The 20,602-nt window shown below is 38.4% G+C and overlaps 2 protein-coding genes across 2 annotated transcripts; one reads left to right on the forward strand and one right to left on the reverse strand.

Moving 5' to 3' along the window:
* The first annotated feature begins 1,015 nt into the window (after positions 1-1,015).
* On the forward strand, positions 1,016-14,593 carry avil (advillin). Its single transcript, XM_085159604.1, has 20 exons — positions 1,016-1,328; positions 1,469-1,582; positions 1,761-1,835; positions 2,025-2,221; positions 2,298-2,406; positions 2,492-2,602; positions 4,122-4,327; positions 4,413-4,491; positions 4,627-4,725; positions 4,811-4,964; positions 5,116-5,216; positions 5,866-6,003; positions 6,103-6,261; positions 7,265-7,444; positions 10,239-10,396; positions 10,484-10,628; positions 10,727-10,915; positions 10,995-11,066; positions 12,085-12,195; positions 12,377-14,593. Exons 2-20 carry the CDS (start codon positions 1,523-1,525, stop codon positions 12,488-12,490), a joined length of 2,457 nt encoding a protein of 818 aa, XP_085015730.1. The 5' UTR covers positions 1,016-1,328; positions 1,469-1,522; the 3' UTR covers positions 12,491-14,593.
* LOC146518688 (uncharacterized) lies at positions 13,697-20,555 on the reverse strand. Its single transcript, XM_085159610.1, has 6 exons — positions 20,334-20,555; positions 19,974-20,048; positions 17,959-17,997; positions 17,540-17,701; positions 17,312-17,395; positions 13,697-16,076 (listed from the first exon to the last, which is right to left on the reverse strand). Exons 1-6 carry the CDS (start codon positions 20,430-20,432, stop codon positions 15,576-15,578), a joined length of 960 nt encoding a protein of 319 aa, XP_085015736.1. The 5' UTR covers positions 20,433-20,555; the 3' UTR covers positions 13,697-15,575.
* Between the last annotated feature and the right edge of the window lie 47 nt (positions 20,556-20,602).

The following is a 20,602-nucleotide window of genomic DNA, read 5'->3' on the forward strand; positions in this document are numbered from 1 at the left end:
TCCTGCTTCTACAGAACTGTTCAGCTGCTGGTATCCCACAAATAAAAACCACTTTACATGAGCCAGCAATGGTAGGTGTGTCTATACTGGCACACTCTCACATTCAAATGTAATGCCCATGGCATGATTTCAGCACATGACATGTATTATATTCTGTCTTTTGGAAACAATGTAGATCAAGCAGACTAAATGTGGTGCTGCTGAATAACGTGTACAGCATTAGCACCGAGGAAGGATGGATTTCGGATGGCGGCATGCAGTCTCTTAAATATTTAAATATTTAATTCTCTGAACACCGTCAGACTCTCAGAGGACAGTTTAGTTAAAAGAAAAAGTCCTGATGTTGGCAGGTCCCGACTCACTCAGGAGGATGGGTCCACAGTACCAAACAGCAGTCATCACCTCCTGAAACAAAGCATAGAAAATAAAGTTACAATAATCATATTTATTTGTGAGTATTTAAGTTACACCATAGAGCCAATTCCTATTGTAGCTATTACTGCTAATAATATAAATAAATAATTGATGTTAAGGTTATGAGCAACTACAGCAAGTCCTTTACAATCTGAAGTTTTGTCAAACTTCTTTGTTGCACCGTGTGATCCAAGTTTCCCCACTGACGTCATCCCAGTGTTAATGAACTCATCACTGTGAATAAAATTGTCATAAATCTGCTATTAAAAGTTAAAACTTGTTTTTATCAGCTGCACTGTTTTATCAGATGCACTGTATATATTTATTATTCATTTGTAATGTTATTCTACAGTATTTTTGTACAAGATAGAAACTATACATTATTATATAATGATATGATATAGAAAGCTAATTATTATTATTACCAGTAGCAGTAATTAGCAGTAACATATCATCAGATACTACAACACAATTTGTAGTACTACAATATTATTCTGTCCGCTGCACAGTTACAGAATATCATACTTTTCCATCCTCCTGTAAGCTCATTATCGCGTGTTTTACTAACACACAGTTTATGTACTCATAGGTATCCATATATGGTGCTAATGTGGTAGTCTTGGGCCGAGTGGGCCGGGAAACTAATAGACGTGTTGGTCAGAGTTACTGTGTGTCTATTTGAATATGAGCCAATCCTTTTTTTCATTTTTTCTCAGCACATTTGCCTACAGGATTTCGCTTCTTCCTCAATGATTGGGCAGAATGCTCTGTAAGCTCCTGAAACATGCAAAGTGATGCAAATGTTTTCGGAGTACTATCAGGATGAGAACTGAGGGTCTCTGGCTATCAGTCGGAAAATCAGCTGTTGGAAGATCATATAAGCTTAGAGGAACCTCTACATACAAGGATACAGGGTATGTATGGCTGGATAATTCTTGCATTATGAGATTTAAACAGTATTTCACATGATTTTGAATTGGTTTGTAGTTTGTAAATAAGTTTGTAAAGAAGGAAATTATCTTCAGTGCACTAAAATATCAGTTTACTCTTCCAGAAAAGGAAAACTAAGCTTCCAAAGTGCCACTGAAACTGAGTGCATCCAGGCAACATGGACCAAACATTTCGAGCAGTAACCCGCAGCCCTGGGATTATAATCTGGAGAATTGAGGTAATTTTAATTGCTGCAATATTGACAATTATAATATTGTAGCTGTTTAAAAAAAAAAAAAATCAAATTCAGCTGTTTGTCCTGGCAGTGATGATTGAAGTAGTTGTTAAATCTGATGTATAGATGTGTTTGGTGAACATGAAAATAAAGACACTATGTTTTTGTTGTTGTGCAACAGAAAATGGAGCTGATTCAAGTTCCTGAGAAATCTTACGGAAGCTTTTTTGAAGGCGACTGCTATGTGCTTCTGTTTGTAAGTCTGTGATGGCCACTGATGCACTATTACACTGTTAGATTCAAGGACTGCATATTATGTAGTTAATTCTGCTGTTGGTTTTCAACACTTTTCCATTTAGTTTTGTTCTTTGAGTAGTCAGTGGTAACTAAATACTCTGATTCCTGCTATACACTACAGTCTTGACACAATTATGCACTTCTCCAGACCCAGAAGGTGGGCAACTCTCTGTCTTATAATATCCACTACTGGATCGGCTCACAGTCCACTCAGGATGAGCAGGGTTCTGCTGCTATTTACACCGTACAGCTCGATGAATTTTTGGGCTCTTCCCCGGTTCAGTACCGAGAGGTCCAGGACCACGAATCTGACACTTTCAAGGGCTACTTCAAACAAGGAATAATGTGAGTGAATGCCAGCACAGTAGTTATTAATATAAAGTAAAAGAAACAACAACAATTATCATGCCAATATTTTTAGCTACAAGAAAGGCGGTGTTGCATCAGGCATGAGACACACTGAAACCAACACATATGATGTGAAGAGACTGCTCCATGTGAAAGGAAAGAAAAGGGTGATTGCCAAGGAGGTGAGCCATACTTCAAAGCAGTTATATAACATTACTGGACAGATTATATCTTACAGAAAGATTGCTTTATGCTTTATTCTTTCAGGTGGAGATGAGCTGGAAGAGTTTTAACCTTTCAGATGTGTTTTTGCTGGACTTGGGCAAGAACATCATTCAGTGGAACGGACAAAAGAGTAACAGACAGGAAAGGCTCAAAGTAAGATTTTATTTTTTAAGTGTAACAGTGCTGTTGGATGGGATACTCATACTGTAATATACATTTAAGAAGAAATAAGAAAAGCATGTGCTAAAAGGGCTTGTGATGAGTAACCTTTAGCCTCACCTTAACTGTACCGGTATCGTGTAGTTACAGGTTCAGTTAATCTAACTTACTCATATTAAAGAATAGAATAGAATAGAATAGAATAGAATAGAATAGAATAGAATAGCCTTTATTGTCATTGTACAAAGTACAACGAAATTGGAGTGCCACTCCCTTGGTGCAAAAAGCAAAATAAATATAAATGTAAAATATAAAAAGTACAATAAAACAACTGTAGTGCTCAGACAATAAATAAGTACAATATATACAGGATAGCAGCATAATATAATGATAGTATGAATAGCAGCATAGTATAGTGACAATGGCAAGTATGGTTAAGCAGGTTTAATTGTTTTGTGCTCATTTACTACGGTGATAGCTCTGGGAAAGAAGCTATCCCTGAATCTGTTTGTCCTGGTTTTATGTGACCTGTACCGTCGGCCTGACGGTAATAGTTCAAACAGTTGATTACTGGGGTGAGAGTAGTCCTTAATGATATTGCCAGCTCTGCTGAGGTATCGGGAGTTCGCAATGGTCTCCAGACTGGGCAGAGAGCAGCCAGTGATCTTCTGGGCTGTGTTGATGACCCTCTGCAGTCCTTTCCTGTCTGCAACTGAGCACCCTGCATACCACGTTGTTATGCCGTACGTTAGGATGCTCTCTATGGTGGCTCTATAGAATGTCACCAGCAGCCTCTCCTCCAGATTGTTCCTCCTGAGCACCTAAAACCTCTATACTCGGTGCTTTATGTATGTAATATTTAATACTTTTACTTATTTTGCCAGTTAAGTATCATTATGAAATCTGCCATGAAGAGTTGTGGGTGTGCACAGTTAAAGCTCATTTCCTTCTTCCTGCAGAGGGTTAAATGCTCTACAGGAAGAAACTAAGATACAGATAATATCATTGCAAAAGTGACTCAAACTTTTAAATCATAAAGAGCCTTTATCTAGTGAATATTTGCATATTGTAATTTTATTCTGTAGGTGATTCAGTCATATTTATTAAATAGTAAGCTCACATGTTCGGACAAGCAAACGTGGCATGATAACGCTGATTTAAAAGTGGAGAAATACAGGTGCGCATTAAAAACACAGTTAAAAAAAAGACAACGTACAAGGCTGGAAGTGAAGTACAGGTACATAATGTTAATTCGAATATGACTTATTTTAAGGCCAACACACACCAAGGAATAAAGAAAAAGGGGATTCTGATCTAAGAAGCACACACAAACAGTTTAAGAGTTTATTTCTGCCAGGATGTCTGTTTCTGCAGTGCTCACAACACCAACTCACATGTTTTTACATGTTTAATAGGATGTTTAAAACAAGGTTTATCTGAGGAATTGACCAAATTATATTCCAGCTTCCCAACTCTTGGACACTGCGACAGCTTGTACTTTGCTGTTTCCCAGGGCATGTTGCTAGCTCAAGACATCCGAGACAGAGAGAGAGGAGGTCGGGCAGAGATCAGAGTGGTGGAGGGTGAAGCTGAGAGCAGTTCTCCTCAGGCCATGGAGCTCATGACAGAGACGCTTGGAGAAAGAACCGTAGCGCTGAAGGACGGACCTCCTGATGAAGCAGTTGACCAAGAACAGAAGGGACAACTCACACTTTACCAGTCAGAAGCTCACCGACAACTGATACCATATCTATGTTAAGATTCAATTTTGCACTATTTTATTTGCTAACGACTTTCATTTCAGGGTCTCAGATGCAGACGGCCAGATGAGGGTCACAGAAGTTGCTACGAGACCACTAGTTCAGGATCTTCTTAACCATGATGTGAGCCGTTAAACAAAAAACAAATATACACATTAATATTCAACCACAACAATGAGCTAGAGCTAAAACTCCATATTTACTAAAATATAATGACTTAGTTTTGTAAAATTACTACAAATAATCTTATTATTTAAGGACTCCTACATCCTGGACCAGGGAGGGGTAAAGATCTTTGTGTGGAAGGGGAAGAAAGCAAACAAAGAAGAAAGACAGGCCGCTATGACCAGAGCTTTGGTGAGAGGAACGGTTAAGAGCTTTTACTTAACTGATGAAAGGTGTCATATTTATTTCCTCTGTTGTAATTGAATTGCCGTCGTAGGACTTCATTAAAGCGAAAAACTACCCGATCACTACAAATGTGGAGACAGTGAATGATGGGGCAGAGTCAACTCTCTTCAAGCAGCTGTTCCAGAGGTGGACTGTGAAAGACCAGACTCAAGGTCTGGGAAAAGTGAACACAAAAGGAAGGATCGGTATGTGTAGCTGTGAATTCTGAGGAGGGGAAAGAAACACACACACACATATAACAAAGAAGTCTTCAGATTTTAAAAGAAAACAAACCTACATACAAGTTACTTCTGATCACAGTATCTTTATAATATTGCTTTATCATATTTTCTTTAGCTCATGTCACACAGGAGAAATTTGATGCTTCATTGATGCACGCCCAGCCAGAGGTTGCTGCACAAGAGAGGATGGTGGACGATGGCACAGGTCAAGTAGAGGTATAGGAATAAATTAACTCTATATTTAACTTTTTTATCAGTAAACAATTGCAGCAGTTGCATCAAACAGTCCTCTGCATCAAAAACTCCTCCCACATCATAAACAGTCCATCAAATGTAACAATCAGTCATCAAAAACCTAGCAATAATCTCATGGTGTCATTTGAACATGGTTTCACAGATATATCACCAAAAATAAATAAACAAAATATATTTGTTTGGCGATTGTAAAGATCTCATGCTAAGTATCTAAAAGTCCCCATTCTGTGTGACAGCCTACTTTGTAAAACCAGCAATGATGACGTGATTATGCTGTAATCAGTCTCAAACCTGTGGGCCTCTTCAAACCACACAGAGTTCAGTTATTATTTGTTTATTTGTTTAATCAGAATTAAAGAACAGGAAAGACTGCTTTCTGTCCTTCAACCACCTATTTTCCCCTCCTTATGGTGTAATTACCGGTGTAGCCTCACGGGGTCGCTAACATACTTACAGATTTTAAAACTTCATATCAGGAGAAAATCAAGTACTGCTGATGCTGCTCTCTGGTCTGTTTGAAGCTTTCAGCTCTTCAAATGAAACATTCATGTTGGTGATTTCACAGAGAAAGTGCAGATATTCCATGTTAATTTACTTTTGACCTGCCCAGGTGTGGAGAATTGAAAATCTGGAGCTAGCCCCTGTGGACCCCCAGTGGTATGGATACTTCTATGGAGGAGACTGCTACCTGATCCTCTACACTTACTTGGTTAACAACAAGAAGTGCTACCTGCTCTATATGTGGCAGGTGAGGTCACAGTTAAAGCAATTCACAATCACACACCTAAACTTTGTATGTGTCACTGTACCATATGAGATTACACTACTGTGTCACTTGAAATTTCAGGGGCGTCATGCGACACAGGACGAGCTGGCTGCCTCGGCTTTCCAGGCTGTGAGCTTAGATCAAAAGTACAACGGAGAGCCCGTTCAAGTGAGAGTAACTATGGGCAGGGAGCCGAGACACTTCATGGCAATTTTCAAAGGAAAACTGGTTATCTTTGAAGTAAGACTCTTCTCTCAACTTACCCTTATTTCATTTGAAACATAAACAGCCCACTTCTGGTTTTGTAACAGTACAGGGTAACACTTTATGATACGTGATATGGTAGGTAGAATTTCCCTAAAACTAAGTGGAATTTCAATGCATTACAATGAAATTATATTTACCTATAAATCCTCACTGTTAGATACTCTAGAATAAGAAGAGATTCATTCAGTTTTTACAACGTTACTGTTTAATGAAAAGAGACACAAATTATACTGCAAGTAATTTAAATTACTGGTGTCTTACTTGAGCGTTTTATTTTTTTTATTGTACATTTACTCTGGTGTGCATCAATATGTTTCACAATTCAACTGTCCTTGTATATTACATATAAAATATGAAAGGACATGCCCTTACATTGCATATAAAAATGTGCTAATAATTGTTCTCCCTTTTCTACTTATAAGAAAAAAACAAGCATAGGTCCATGTGATCTTTTATACTGATGGAGCCAAATCTTAATTCATATTTTTTATTTCCAGTTAAAATTACTGCAAAATGACATGCGGACCCAGACTTGGACACAAGAGAATCAACAATAAATTATTGAATATGATATATATATATAGATATATATATATATATATATATATATATATATATATATATATATATATATATATATATATATATATATATATATATATATATATATATATATATGAAAAATGAAAAAGCATATATATATATATGCTTTTTCATTTGCACAGTTTTCGCTTCAAATTAGTTATGCATTAGATATAGTTATGGAAAATGACAGTATAATGTCTCCTTTCCTTTTTTATCTGTAAAAAGTTGAACTTTTACCAACTTGATGTTAAATTGTTAATTGTTAATCTACATTGTGATTATAGATGACATACATTGAAATGCTATTAAATTCTATGGGAATCACACCATTTGTGGCTTGCCCTATTACAAAGTGCTACTCTGTACAGGATATTTTTGTTCTTCCCTTTAGGGCGGCACATCTAGAAAAGGATCTTCAGAACCTGAGCCTCCAGTGAGATTGTTCCAGGTTCACGGGACTGACCAGTTTAACACAAAAACCATCGAGGTCCCAGCCCTGGCCACCTCTCTAAATTCCGGTGATGTGTTTTTGCTCAAGAGCCAAACAGGAATGTATCTCTGGTGCGGAAAGGTAAAAGATACAACTTTATTTTAGACAGAGAAACTGACAGTCCCTTTAGAGCAGTTTTGTCTCTTACTTCTTTAATGTAATATAATTCATAATGAAAGATATCTGGAGAGAAATGTCTAGCTATTTGGGGAGATTTCTTTCTTCACAGTGAGGGGTGAGCCACATTTCACACGGTATTTAAAAAAAAAAACATTTTTCTAAATTAAGAGAATAGTCATTTTGAAAGTCTGAGTTTTGGGTGCATAGGTGAGGTCCCTTTGCCGAAAAGAAACTAATAAAAATCCCCTTCTGTCTATCACCTTTACATAGAAAATAGGAACAGATGATGGGTTCTTGCAGTATTCAACGATGTGGCTTTACGATGAAGCTTTAAGGGCTAATGAGTAAAATATTCTTATCAAACTGATTTTTAAAGGCACCTGAATGAACAGTATTTAAGGTTTTAGGTACCCTAAGTTTAGTAAGAATAACAAGCATGTAAATTTTCTCTGAATTAATTAGAAACAGTAAAACCAGCCGCTCCCTTGTCTGAAGGGGTTGCAACAGTGGTAGCTCCACGTTTGATTTAGAAGAGTTTAATGGTGGATGTCCTTCCTCCAAAAAAAGAATAAAGTAATGTACAGATAGTAATTTTTGGTTTTTATTAAGATTTTAATATAAGTGTGCTGTAAGGACTGTAAAGAATTTGTTTCTCACAGTTTGGAGCTGACTAACTCAGCATGCCCAGACAGGCCTCTGCACTTTTTGGGTGGAACCGAAAGTCAGACCTTAGCATCTCTCATCAGGGCTTATCATAGCTAATACTCTTGTGGCTTCTCATTAGAAAAGTGGAGGCTGTTAAGGAAACAAATTGATGGTCAATAACCATGAATGAATATAACTGGTTGGATGTACAGTGGGGCAAAAAAGTATTTAGTCAGCCACCGATTGTGCAAGTTCCCCCACTTAAAATGATGACAGAGGTCAGTAATTTGCACCAGAGGTACACTTCAACTGTGAGAGACAGAATGTGAAAAAAAAATCCATGAATTCACATGGTAGGATTTGTAAAGAATTTATTCGTAAATCAGGGTGGAAAATAAGTATTTGGTCACCTCAAACAAGGAAAATCCCTGGCTCTCACAGACCTGTAACGTCTTCTGTAAGAAGCTTTTCTGTCCCCCACTCGTTACCTGTATGAATGGCACCTGTTTGACCTCATCATCTGTATAAAAGACACCTGTCCACAGCCTCAACCAGTCAGACTCCAAACTCCGCCATGGCCAAGACCAAAGAGCTTTCGAAGGACACCAGGAAAAGAATTGTAGACCTGCACCAGACTGGGAAGAGTGAATCTACAATAGGCAAGCAGCTTGGTGTGAAAAAATCAACTGTGGGAGCAATCATCAGAAAATGGAAGACATACAAGACCACTGATAATCTCCCTCGATCTGGGGCTCCACGCAAGATCTCATCCCGTGGGGTCAAAATGATCATGAGAACGGTGAGCAAAGATCCCAGAACCACACGGGGGGACCTGGTGAATGACCTGCAGAGAGCTGGGACCAAAGTAACAAAGGTCACCATCAGTAACACACTACAACGGCAGGGAATCAAATCCCGCAGTGCCAGACGTGTTCCGCTGCTGAAGCCAGTGCATGTCCAGGCCCGTCTGAAGTTTGCCAGAGAGCACATGGATGATACAGCAGAGGATTGGGAGAATGTCATGTGGTCAGATGAAACCAAAGTAGAACTTTTTGGTATAAACTCAACTCGTCGTGTTTGGAGGAAGAAGAATACTGAGTTGCATCCCAAGAACACCATACCTACTGTGAAGCATGGGGGTGAAAACATCATGCTATGGGGCTGTTTTTCTGCCAAGGGGACAGGACGACTGATCCGTGTTAAGGACAGAATGAATGGGGCCAAGTATCGTGAGATTTTGAGCCAAAACCTCCTTCCATCAGTGAGAACTTTGAAGATGAAACGAGGCTGGGTCTTCCAACATGACAATGATCCAAAACACACCGCCCGGGCAACAAAGGAGTGGCTCCGTAAGAAGCATTTGAAAGTCCTGGAGTGGCCTAGCCAGTCTCCAGACCTCAACCCCATAGAAAATCTGTGGCGGGAGTTGAAAGTCCGTGTTGCTCGGCGACAGCCCCAAAACATCACTGCTCTTGAGAAGATCTGCATGGAGGAATGGGCCAAAATACCAGCTACTGTGTGTGCAAACCTGGTAAAGACCTATAGTAAACGTTTGACCTCTGTTATTGCCAACAAAGGTTATGTTACAAAGTATTGAGTTGTATTTTTGTTATTGACCAAATACTTATTTTCCACCCTGATTTACGAATAAATTCTTTACAAATCCTACCATGTGAATTCATGGATTTTTTTTTTTTTTTCACATTCTGTCTCTCACAGTTGAAGTGTACCTCTGGTGCAAATTACTGACCTCTGTCATCATTTTAAGTGGGGGAACTTGCACAATCGGTGGCTGACTAAATACTTTTTTGCCCCACTGTATTTTTTTGAGCATATAGTATATATATCAAAGTACTAGGACTCATTGGCTTTTCAGTCTGTCTGTCGGTGAGCATCTGCCTTTGCTGTGGTTTTGCTGAGTCAAACAGTTCATCTCTACCAGCTGCTGACTCAGCACTCATGACTTTCCTTCATAAGAATAACAAACATGTCACAAGATTTCCCTCGTTTTCTAAAAACCAGATTAAACCAAATAAAATGAACATTTTTAGCAAAATATAGGCCTATTGATGAGCTCTGGGGTCGGGGGTGGCATCTTTTTGTAAACCAGGGATCAAGTGGAGATGAGAGAGCCATGGCGAAAGAGGTCAGCTCAGCAATCAGCCAGAACTCACCACGAGGCTCTGAAGAGATTATTGCAGAGGGTCAGGAGCCCATTGAATTCTGGGAACTGCTTGGGGGGAAAGCTCCCTATGCAAGTGACAAGAGGTGAGGATAGTATGAACAGGTGAACCAACAGCTTCAAGTGTGACTTTTCTATATGTTTGCTTTCACTTGGTTATGTGCCATCCGCAGATTGCAGCAGGTAGTTTTGGACCATAAGCCACGCCTGTTTGAATGCTCCAATAAGACAGGGCGTTTCATTGTGACTGAGGTGACTCACTTCATACAGGATGACCTCAGCGAGGATGATGTCATGCTACTGGACACATGGGACCAGGTAGGATTTTTGCCAGGTTATTAATATGAACATAACAATGAAATAAATAAACTCCACCACTTTAATCACATCCTGCTTTTTCTCCTTTTTTCTCTCAGGTGTTTATCTGGGTCGGTAAAGACGCAAATGAGGAGGAGCGCAAAGAGGCACTGACAACCAGCCAAGAGTATCTGCAGACCCACCCGGGTGACAGAGATCCACACACCCCCATTGTCTTGATCAAGCAAGGCTTCGAGCCACCCACCTTCACTGGGTGGTTTACAGCCTGGGATCCCACCAAATGGAGTGTCAGTGTTATGCTTTTGAGCTGAAATGTGGATTTCCATTTATAATTAAAATAATCTTACAAATATTTCTCTCTTTCAGTCAGGAAAGAGCTATGAGGAGCTGAAGAAGGAGTTTGGAGATACAGCATCACCTGTTAATGTTACTGTTGCAGTATGTAAATTTTTATTCATTTCTCCAACTCTGTTTAGGTTAAAACTTGCAACAAAGTTCTATGTTAGCATGAAGTTTTAGCTCATGAATTATTGGATTTAAAAGATTTAACATTTATAGACCTTCATATCATAATCTGCAGTGTGGAGTGTAGCTATATTAGACCCTCAAGTGTAGGAAACAGAAGGCAAAAGTTCAAAATATTTATTGCTGATGAATCAAAATCCAAGAATCCAAACACAAAGAGCAAAGCCAGGTAAGTAACTGGGAGCACTGGGCGTGTACTGCCACAGACACACAACTAAGTGGACAACACAATAAATAGAACAAGCAAACTGGAGCTTTAAATGGGCACCAGAGATCAGCGAAAGTGGAAACATAAGAGCAACAAGACTCAGGTGAAACTAATCAAGGACAGTGAGACAAAATAAAAATAAGGACAAAGCACAAGAGCGAAATGACTCACAAAACAAAACAAGAGCTATTCTGGAGAAGACTTGACAACAATATGCAAAAGGACACTGAGGAGGCAGGGACAAACTAAAACAAGTAAATAAATATAAATGCTCTAAACATGATCAGAAACCAAAATACAAAATAAAGAATATGAATCTTAAAGGCCAAACAAAAGTTCACAATGAAGGTAAGGAAATAAACTGATTAGGGACTGTTTACAAAACAAACAGAAATCCAACTGAAACCAAGCACAAAGAAAACACAATCAAAACCATGAAAGTCATCACAATATAAAGCACCTTCAGGCAACAGTTGTTGTGACAATCAATTCATCACTATACTCTAAGTACACGGGAAACCAGGACACTAAACCACGAAGATAGTTTCGACATGGTGATTATTGGCTTTGCCTTAAATATACGTGTGATTAATATAATTCAGAGACAGGAGTAAAGAATAAGGGCCAGAACCTGCATTAATAAAGTACTGTGATTTCTATACTCAAAGATTGAGATTAATAATACAATATAAACTAAAATGTTATTTTAATGTGATTTTCTAGGAGCAGAACGGTGGGAACAGTGTGAAAAGTTTTCAATCTTTCCCACCTGACGATTTGAGAAACAAGCTTGCCAACGAGCTGCCAGAAGGTGTTGACCCGAAACAGAAAGAGGTATGTACGCGCGTTCCCAACGTTTCCATTTCCCATAAATTCCACATTTACGTTCAAGATTTGTACGTGTATCTGCTTATTCATTATTTAGTGATGATTACAACCATCACCAGTAAAACTCTGCAGCTCAAAAAATAACACATGTGCCATCACTCACTAAACTTTGTCACCTCATTTGCAGAAATACCTCTCTGACTCTGACTTCACCACCGTCTTTGAAATGACCAAAGATGAGTTTGTGAGCTTGCCGCAGTGGAAACAGCTGAAAATGAAGAAAGAAAAAGGGATGTTTTGAGATTTTTTTCAGTATTTGAAATAAGTAGTTACTGATAGAAGCCAGCTGTTGGGGTCTCTTTGTATGATCTTTCTTGCTTTTCATGTTTTTTCACTTACTTGCAGATGAAATTTATAATCATGAGTCCATTCTGTACATTTTAGTCAAATTACTTTTTTTTTTTCAAAACTTTATTTTTGTAATCTGTGCTGCCTTTATGGAGTTAGCACTATTTAGGAACTCTTGTGTCAAAATCAATGAACCTAACTGAACTATGAACCACAATGGCTGTTCCCCTCTGCATGTTTGTGCAGTCGAATCCCGTAGGAGGCAACAGTTAACTCACACGTCTTATATTACGATATTTATCAGGATGTCATTTTTTAACAAATGTGATTCTTACCAGGTTCAAATAATGATTTAAATAAAACCTCAGATAAACAACACTGCACTGTTATTTATTCAATTAATAAAACATAAGAATGTGAAAAAGTAAGTTCATGTTTCAATAGCTTGTAGAAACACTTTCAGCAGCAATGATAATCATTTTCTCTATGACTCTGTATAACTTTCCTTGTTGTGGAGGAATTTTGGCCTGATCTTCCTTACAGCATTGCTTCAGTTCATTGAAGTTTGATTGATGTTCTAGATTGATTTTTTTTTATTGTGTCCCAATACGCAAAATCTTAAGAGATGGAAGATGGTGCATTTTCTTTTATCCCCATAATGGCCAATAGGATTAATAGGTTTAGAATTAAACTGAAAACTATTTATAAAGAAGAAAGTAATTAAAATGATTTACTTAGTTGCACCCGGAACAGCAACAAACCTTTGTGTCACTTACTTCGAAGTTACTCATAATATGAAAGTAAAGATTACCTGATTTTTCCATCTTTTGTGCAAATAACGATGGAACACGATGTGCTCAAAATAAGTGAAGAAAACAAAAATCTATCCATTTCTGCTTTCATTTGTAAATTGTTATCTTATGTGATTCCCAGAAAGGCGACCTTTACCTTTAGTGTACTTAATATACAATCAGTTATACGATCGGTGATGAGTCTCCTAAAAATGAGGTGCTTAACTGATCATCACAGATTTGAAAGATGAGCCTTGATGAGTTCCTTGATAATTAGGCTTGAATGTCAAGCTGCTTATTAAGTCATTATTTGTTTTTATTCACTTTCTCCATATTTTAAATGCAAGTTAACAGAAATGGCACAAAGCATTGCTCACTCGTTTTATTATGTTATAAATGTATGGCATTAACATTTAAATCTGAACATCTATTTCAAAGCCAATGACAGAGCTGAAAATATTACAAACAGAAAAAAGGCATGATACATAAAACAATGTATTTTCAGTACTTTTGTATGAAATCAAAGAAAAAAAACCCAATTTGGCTGCACAGCAACATGTCAAAGGTCATTTCCTTTTCTTTTTTCTTTTTGTATCACCGGGAAAACTTGAAAATGAACTGTCCAGCACCTATGGATGTTGGTGTTATAATTCATTTGCCATCACCTGACTGCTCAAGAACTGACCACAGTATCACCACACAGCACTAAAATAACAGAAACCTCCTAAGCTTACATACATTTGACAGTCGATGCTACAGGTTATAAAGAACTAGCAAAAAAGTACTTCAGAGTACAAAGTCAACAACCTGTATTAAAACCAAAAATGATACACAGCTAAATGCAGCAACTTCAACATAACCCTTGCAGATTTATTGTTCTGCTTCTGTCTTCTACAAGAGATCCATTTATCAATATATGCTTTTTTAATCATTAAAGTCCAGCCTGATATGTTCAAAACTTCAATTATTTGTCAACTTTGTTAAATCGACTTTGTAAACTGGGGAATAAAAGAATGATACATGGTCTATAAAGTAAACTGACACTGAAAATCCCTTTTAAAAAGGTATTTGTAACAGCAAATAAGACATATTATTCATTACATGTAGTTGATAGTATTGCATGCAAACACACTCATAAATGACACAAACTTGTGTGCATTTTGGAAATCAGTATACATTCATAGGTGCTCGTGCAGGCTACGGCTCATAGATGAAGTGAGGAGTCTACTTTTGATTCTGGCACAATTTTTAAAAAAAAAAGTAAAAAGGCATTAAAAATGTTACATACAAAGTGTTTTACAGCAATGAAAGACATCTGAAGAGGCAAAGTTCATCAAGTTCCACTGCGAATGTGCAAACATGCAGCATGTCCTTGCAGGCAGACAAAAAAAATCCAGCCTGCAGTGGTCAGCTCGTCAGGTCTGGCTGACACATTTGGTTAAAAAAGGGAATGTTGGCTTTAATGCAATCTGACAAATAAATGTCACAATATAAGAACTTTAAAAATGCAGCCAAATCCATTTTCTGTCTATTTTTTTTAATAAAAACACATAAAAATTTTAAGACTTTGAGGCTTTGAATAAATGAACTGCCTATTTGAAATCACCAGACTTCCAAGTCCAAGAAAAACATGAGAGAAACCAGCAACACAGCCCGATCAAAATCCTTATGATCAAATTTAAGTTAACAATAACTTCGCTGTGTTTGTAATGTCTTCTTCTGGTTGAAGCTAAACCAGCTGCTGTGGAGATTCTTACCGAGACAGATAAATCGTGACTTTTGTCTTGACTGCTTCTTGTGTAGAAAATATCCTTCTTAAAATCAAAAAGGTAAACAGTCAAAGCAACATGGAGTATGTTCCATGTTTTTGCAACGTGCATAAAAAAAACAAAAAACAAAACAAAACCCCAAACACTTACGACAGACTTGAATTAAATGATTGGCAAATAACATAAAGTAGTCAGCGAAATTTGTAAACCTGAGATCGTTCAGCACAATTTTTAAAAATGTAACTTCTACTACAATGTTTTTCAACTTTTCATCATAGATTAAGCTGCCAATTATTTCCACAGTTATTCTAATAATCATTTTCTCATAAAATGTCAAACTATTGACTAGCAACATCTAATCTCAACTGATTTTTGTAAGAACAGAAATATCTAACTTCAAATCAAAATGCTGCTGGATTTTATCAAGTTATGAACTATTTTATCTCTGACCTTACTCAGTAGTAGATGAAACATAAATTTAAGACAAAATGCAGCTTTCATTGATTTTGGTGCCTTCGACCTCACTGTTGAGGGCATCTCCATTATTAGGCGGGCTCTTTGTGTTCTCTGCATCGTGAGGCAGCTCCAAACTGTCTCCGTCACCTGGAAAGATCCTGTCCTGCTCTGGAGTCTCATCGAATGCATCCTTGTAGGCACTTATGCTGTCCGAGTCATTTTCGTCCAGCAGGGGATCTTGTCCATCTGCTGCCCCGTTTTCATAAGGTCTCTGGTGGACCCCATCCTCAGCGACCAGGCTGTCCAGTGCAAGAGAAGGCTGGTGACACATGGGCTTATTTACCATTCTCCATTGCTTCTCCTCTGTGCCCTCACTCTGTCCTCTTTGCACTGCAGCTCCCAATCCATCTTTGCTGCTGTGAGAAGAGGAACTCTCGACTTTGTTGGCATCATTTCTTATTTTGTGTCCCTGCATTGTTGCTTTAGCCATCTCACCTGGACCTGATAGTTTGTTATTCCCTTCCTGCAAGGTGTAAACAAAGAAAAGCATATGCAGTGCTCATTCATAGAAAATATAATTACAGTGTTTTTTAAAGATCTTGAGCCATCAATCATCTCTTTTTGGAAGGAAAACAGGAAATATGTGCAGTAATTTATTGAAATGTGTAAACATACAAATAAAGTATATAAGACACAAACAAATAGGATTTTGGCTGCCTTTTGTTTTTGCCTCTTTGAGAACCATCTTGTTGGTGCAAAAATATTGTCTTATGTCCCCAAAAGATGTCATCTTTGGCTTTTTCTGTACATTTGAACTAAATAAATCTGAACAAATGTTTAAAAATGAACTAAAATTGTTGTCTGTTATGTGTAGTCACAGCACTGGTTAATCCCTTGAGTTAGGTGTCTTTTTTAAGCTTGAATGAGTCATAGGTAAGTATTAAACTGCTTAACAACAACAACGACGACAACAAAAAACAAATCAAAAATGTCTGTCGCCTTGGAAGCAAAATATAAATAAATGAGGAGTGGCCCAAGACTTTTGCACAATATTGTATATTTTAAAGCTATTCTTAAGAATTTTTATTCCTACTCTCCACTCAGCTAACACTATCTAAACAGAGAAGATAAGAAAAGCAAGAAGTCAGACTCTTGAAGAAGAGCATTACCATCAAGTCCAGGTTTAAAGTAGAATAACCTGAGCAGACTCCTGATTGTCCTTCACACTAGACACTCAGCATAATTAAGGCTAGAGGTCAAGTGATCAGACTATTTTCACCATGAAAAATGAAGAGATTACTCCAAAACGTGTTATGCACCACCACAAATTGTTTTTATAAGGACAACACAAGAATGGACGAGGCGTGGAGGTTTCAGGAGTGGAAAATGAGTAACAGTAATTGAAATAAGTGATTGTGCCAGTCTCAACAAATGTGGCTTGGATACTTAAGTACTTCTGTACTTTTCTAACTTCTTCATTTTGTTTTCAGGGCTTTTTTCCCAGAAAGACAAGACTCAGTTGCTAAAACCCTTAAGGACAAAACTAAACCACAACACACAGAAAATCTTGTATGCCCAGGCCTGCCGTGTCTCCGGGTTACACACCCAGAAAAAATACAAAACAACGACATAGCATCGCCATCATTCATGTTGACGAGTGATCACACGCCTGACAGTCTGTTGCGTAATAGGTTCCCTTTACATCTTTATAAACAAATTTGGAGCCTCTGCAAGCTTACATAAACGGTCTCACGTTACCTCTTTTAATCTTTCCACTTCTTGCATCAAAGAGTGCACCATGCTCTCCAGTTTCCTTTTGGCCTCCCTCTCTCGCTCCAACTCCTACAAATGCAAAGAGACAGCAGCAGCTCGTTAGTGTCACAATCTGTTGTAATCACAAACAACAAACTTTACACACACACACACAAAAGGATTTCTAAGAGACTTTAAGACTTTACTTCGTGTTTTGGCTCGACCTGGACTTACCAAACTAGCCTGTCCAGCTTCTCTCTGGGCTTCAGCCAGCAGCTCCTCTACACCCTCCAGCGTGTCCTGCAGGACGTCCACCTGGAACAACAGAGCCTCTCGCTCGACCTCCAGCCCACGCAGCTCTTGCACAGCCTCTTCATAGCTGGCCTGCAGCTCTAGCTATATCACAAAGTTACACGGTAACAGATCAGTGTAGGCAACTTCAGGAGTATGCATGCCAGTCAGTGGGAGTGCTCGTTGAGCTCTCAGAGGCAACAATCTGTGGGAGGCCTCCCGTGGTAGCGTGACAATGCCTCCCTATGTAAAGGAATATGCTTCACTGCTGTGATTTATTACTGTGAGCACAGCCTTCAATAGCAGTAAACATCATTATATTTATAGCAACAATAAGGAGGATAATGGTGAGAAATCGTTACCATTTCTGGTAGTCCCATGAAGAGGTCCTGCTCAGATTGCTGAAAGTAAAGGAAAACAAATAATTTTATTAAAAAACATTTGAGTATTTTGAGTTAACATCAGCACAAAGCAGTTTAAATGAGGCATACTGGATCCTCTCCTGTTGGTCCCCTTTAACTCAAACACGAACGATGACCTTAAAATTTAAAGTTATACAAATTCAGTTATTATAAGTATATATATATATATTATTCAAAATAAACTTTACTGCATCTTACACAAGGTAGCTTTGATTATTTGTCCACTTTATTCATACATCTCTTACAGGAGTTTGTTACTTATATTTATAAATCAATTAATGCCGACAGCTGCTGTCAAACACATGTAAATGACTTAATACTGAATGGAAAATAAGCATTGTAAACGTTTTCCCTTCAATTCATTCCATGCCAAGTCATAACACGGTCATCTCGGGGCACTTTACAAAGTCAGGTCAACAACTTACATAATGAAGACAGAAATGTTCCCTTTAGGAAGCTCTTGGCTGCAGTAGGAAAGGAAATGCCTCTTTAACAGGAAGAAATCTCTGACAGAAGCACTTCTGTTTCCGCATTTAATGTTGTGGCCATTTTCCCATAACTGATAGGCTTTTTAGATAATTGATGACGCAGACAAAAGCTCTGCTCTAGTTGGGAGTTATTAGACTGTGATCTCCTGACCAAAAGGATCCCATTAAGAAAAACATACACAAACAAATTTAAAATCATAACTCAACTCAATGTAGCTGCTTCAGTTTCTGGGTCCTGGGAATGCGTAGCCTTGCAGTCACCCTGTCAGTTACCCTGTCAGTTACCGAGTAGAAGTACAACCATCTCGGTTTTTACAAAATATCTAGTTAACCTGTGACTTTTTTATTTTAATAATAATCTTTTAAAACTGGGTTACTCATGCTGTACAACATGCTTTTGGAGCTTTCAGATAGACGAGCTTGTTTAGTACAAGTTTGACTGAACTAGTAAAAATAAGCAAACCATCTTCTGCAATTTGGAAAGTACCATTTCATGGTTTTACTGCTCCCGTCACTACTGGCAGTCACACGGTTTTCATTTCAAACATTTCTCTCCTAACTACAAAGAAAGACCCAGATATTTACAGATGTAACTGCAACAGCTGTTTAAAAAATAATTTAATTTACTTTATAAATCCAGTGCCAGAGATGTCAGCAGGATCCACAAACTAATCCTCAAGCCTGGACCCATCATTGGGCAGAATTTGGAGGCATTCGAGTCAGTTAGAGACCGTAGGTCAGTGATCAAACTGCTCTCTGTCATGGACAACTCATCATACCCACTCTGCTCCACACTTCTGAGCCAGCAGAGCTCCTTCTCACTGCCATAAACAACTCAGGAAATCATTCCCATCGTTCTCTATAAAGCTGTATAATAACTCCTAGTTCTGTGACAGGTGGTCACACCTGTCCGACATGTGATTCCACACATATTTCTATTATACCTTCATGCACTTATTCAATTCAATTCAATTCAATTTTATTTATATAGTGCCAAATCACAACAAATGTCGCCTCAAGGCGCTTATAGCATACATATTATGCTATAATATGTATGCCAGTCCTGCTCTGACTATTTTAAACTGTCTTCATATTTACTTGTACTTGTTATATTATCAGAGAAAGTTTTTCCATTCTATCATAGTATAAGATCTGTACTAGACCCCTGTAGCACTTTAACTTTGTTAAATATTGTAGGCTGCACTATTTTTATTCTTCATCTTGCTGCTGTAACATAATCATTTTTCTTGTGGATCTACAAAGTAGATATCCATCTATCCACGTTTTGGCACGACTGACCATAACTAGACACCACTCTGAGTCACAAGGTACAACCCTTTAGACTCTCGGCCTATGCAAGCGTCTCATCCCAGAGGTATTAGGTAGCACTGCGTGTCCATCACATATGCAATGCTGTAACACTGAGACAACATCTCATCGAGTGTCAGTTTTTATGCTAGCTACTACCTGGCTGTCACTCCTCCTCTTCAGGGTGCTCGCTCTGCTGTCGCTTCTTGTCACACGTCTGGAGGAGCTGTCAGTCTGATGAGAAGACGAAAACACATCTCAGGCGGAGTCTGAGCATCACCATCATCATCATCATCACCTCATCATCATGAGCCACAACAACAAAACAACGAACAGCTAACAGCGCTAACGCCGAGGAAGTGAAGTGAAGCGACGGGCCTGACGACTGCTCCGTTTACCCTAGCCGTCTGTTTATTTTAAGTGTTGAACAAATTAAAAACACCAAACTTATTCGGTTATTTAAAAAAACTGTGACGTTTGACACTGACGTTAACGACGCCGTGATTTTTGTCCTCTCACCTCTTTAATAATACTGCGCAGAGACTCGTCCTCGCTCATTCCCCGAGAAAACGAGCGCTTCTTCGGTGAACCACTGCTGTCCAGCGTGACTGAGTGCATGTTGTACGCGCTATATTACGTTTTTCTTTATATAAGAGACACCTCCGGGCTCTCTGGCTGAAGTGGTGTTTTGTACTTGTTTCCTACGCAGCTACAGGGAGCTACACCCAGGCCCTGATCTACGGAAAGCCGCAGGGACCAAACCGTGTTTAACACCGCCCTCGCTCCGC

Source organism: Neolamprologus multifasciatus, chromosome 5, assembly GCF_963576455.1.
Source record: "Neolamprologus multifasciatus chromosome 5, fNeoMul1.2, whole genome shotgun sequence".
NCBI classification, from domain to species: domain Eukaryota; kingdom Metazoa; phylum Chordata; class Actinopteri; order Cichliformes; family Cichlidae; genus Neolamprologus; species Neolamprologus multifasciatus.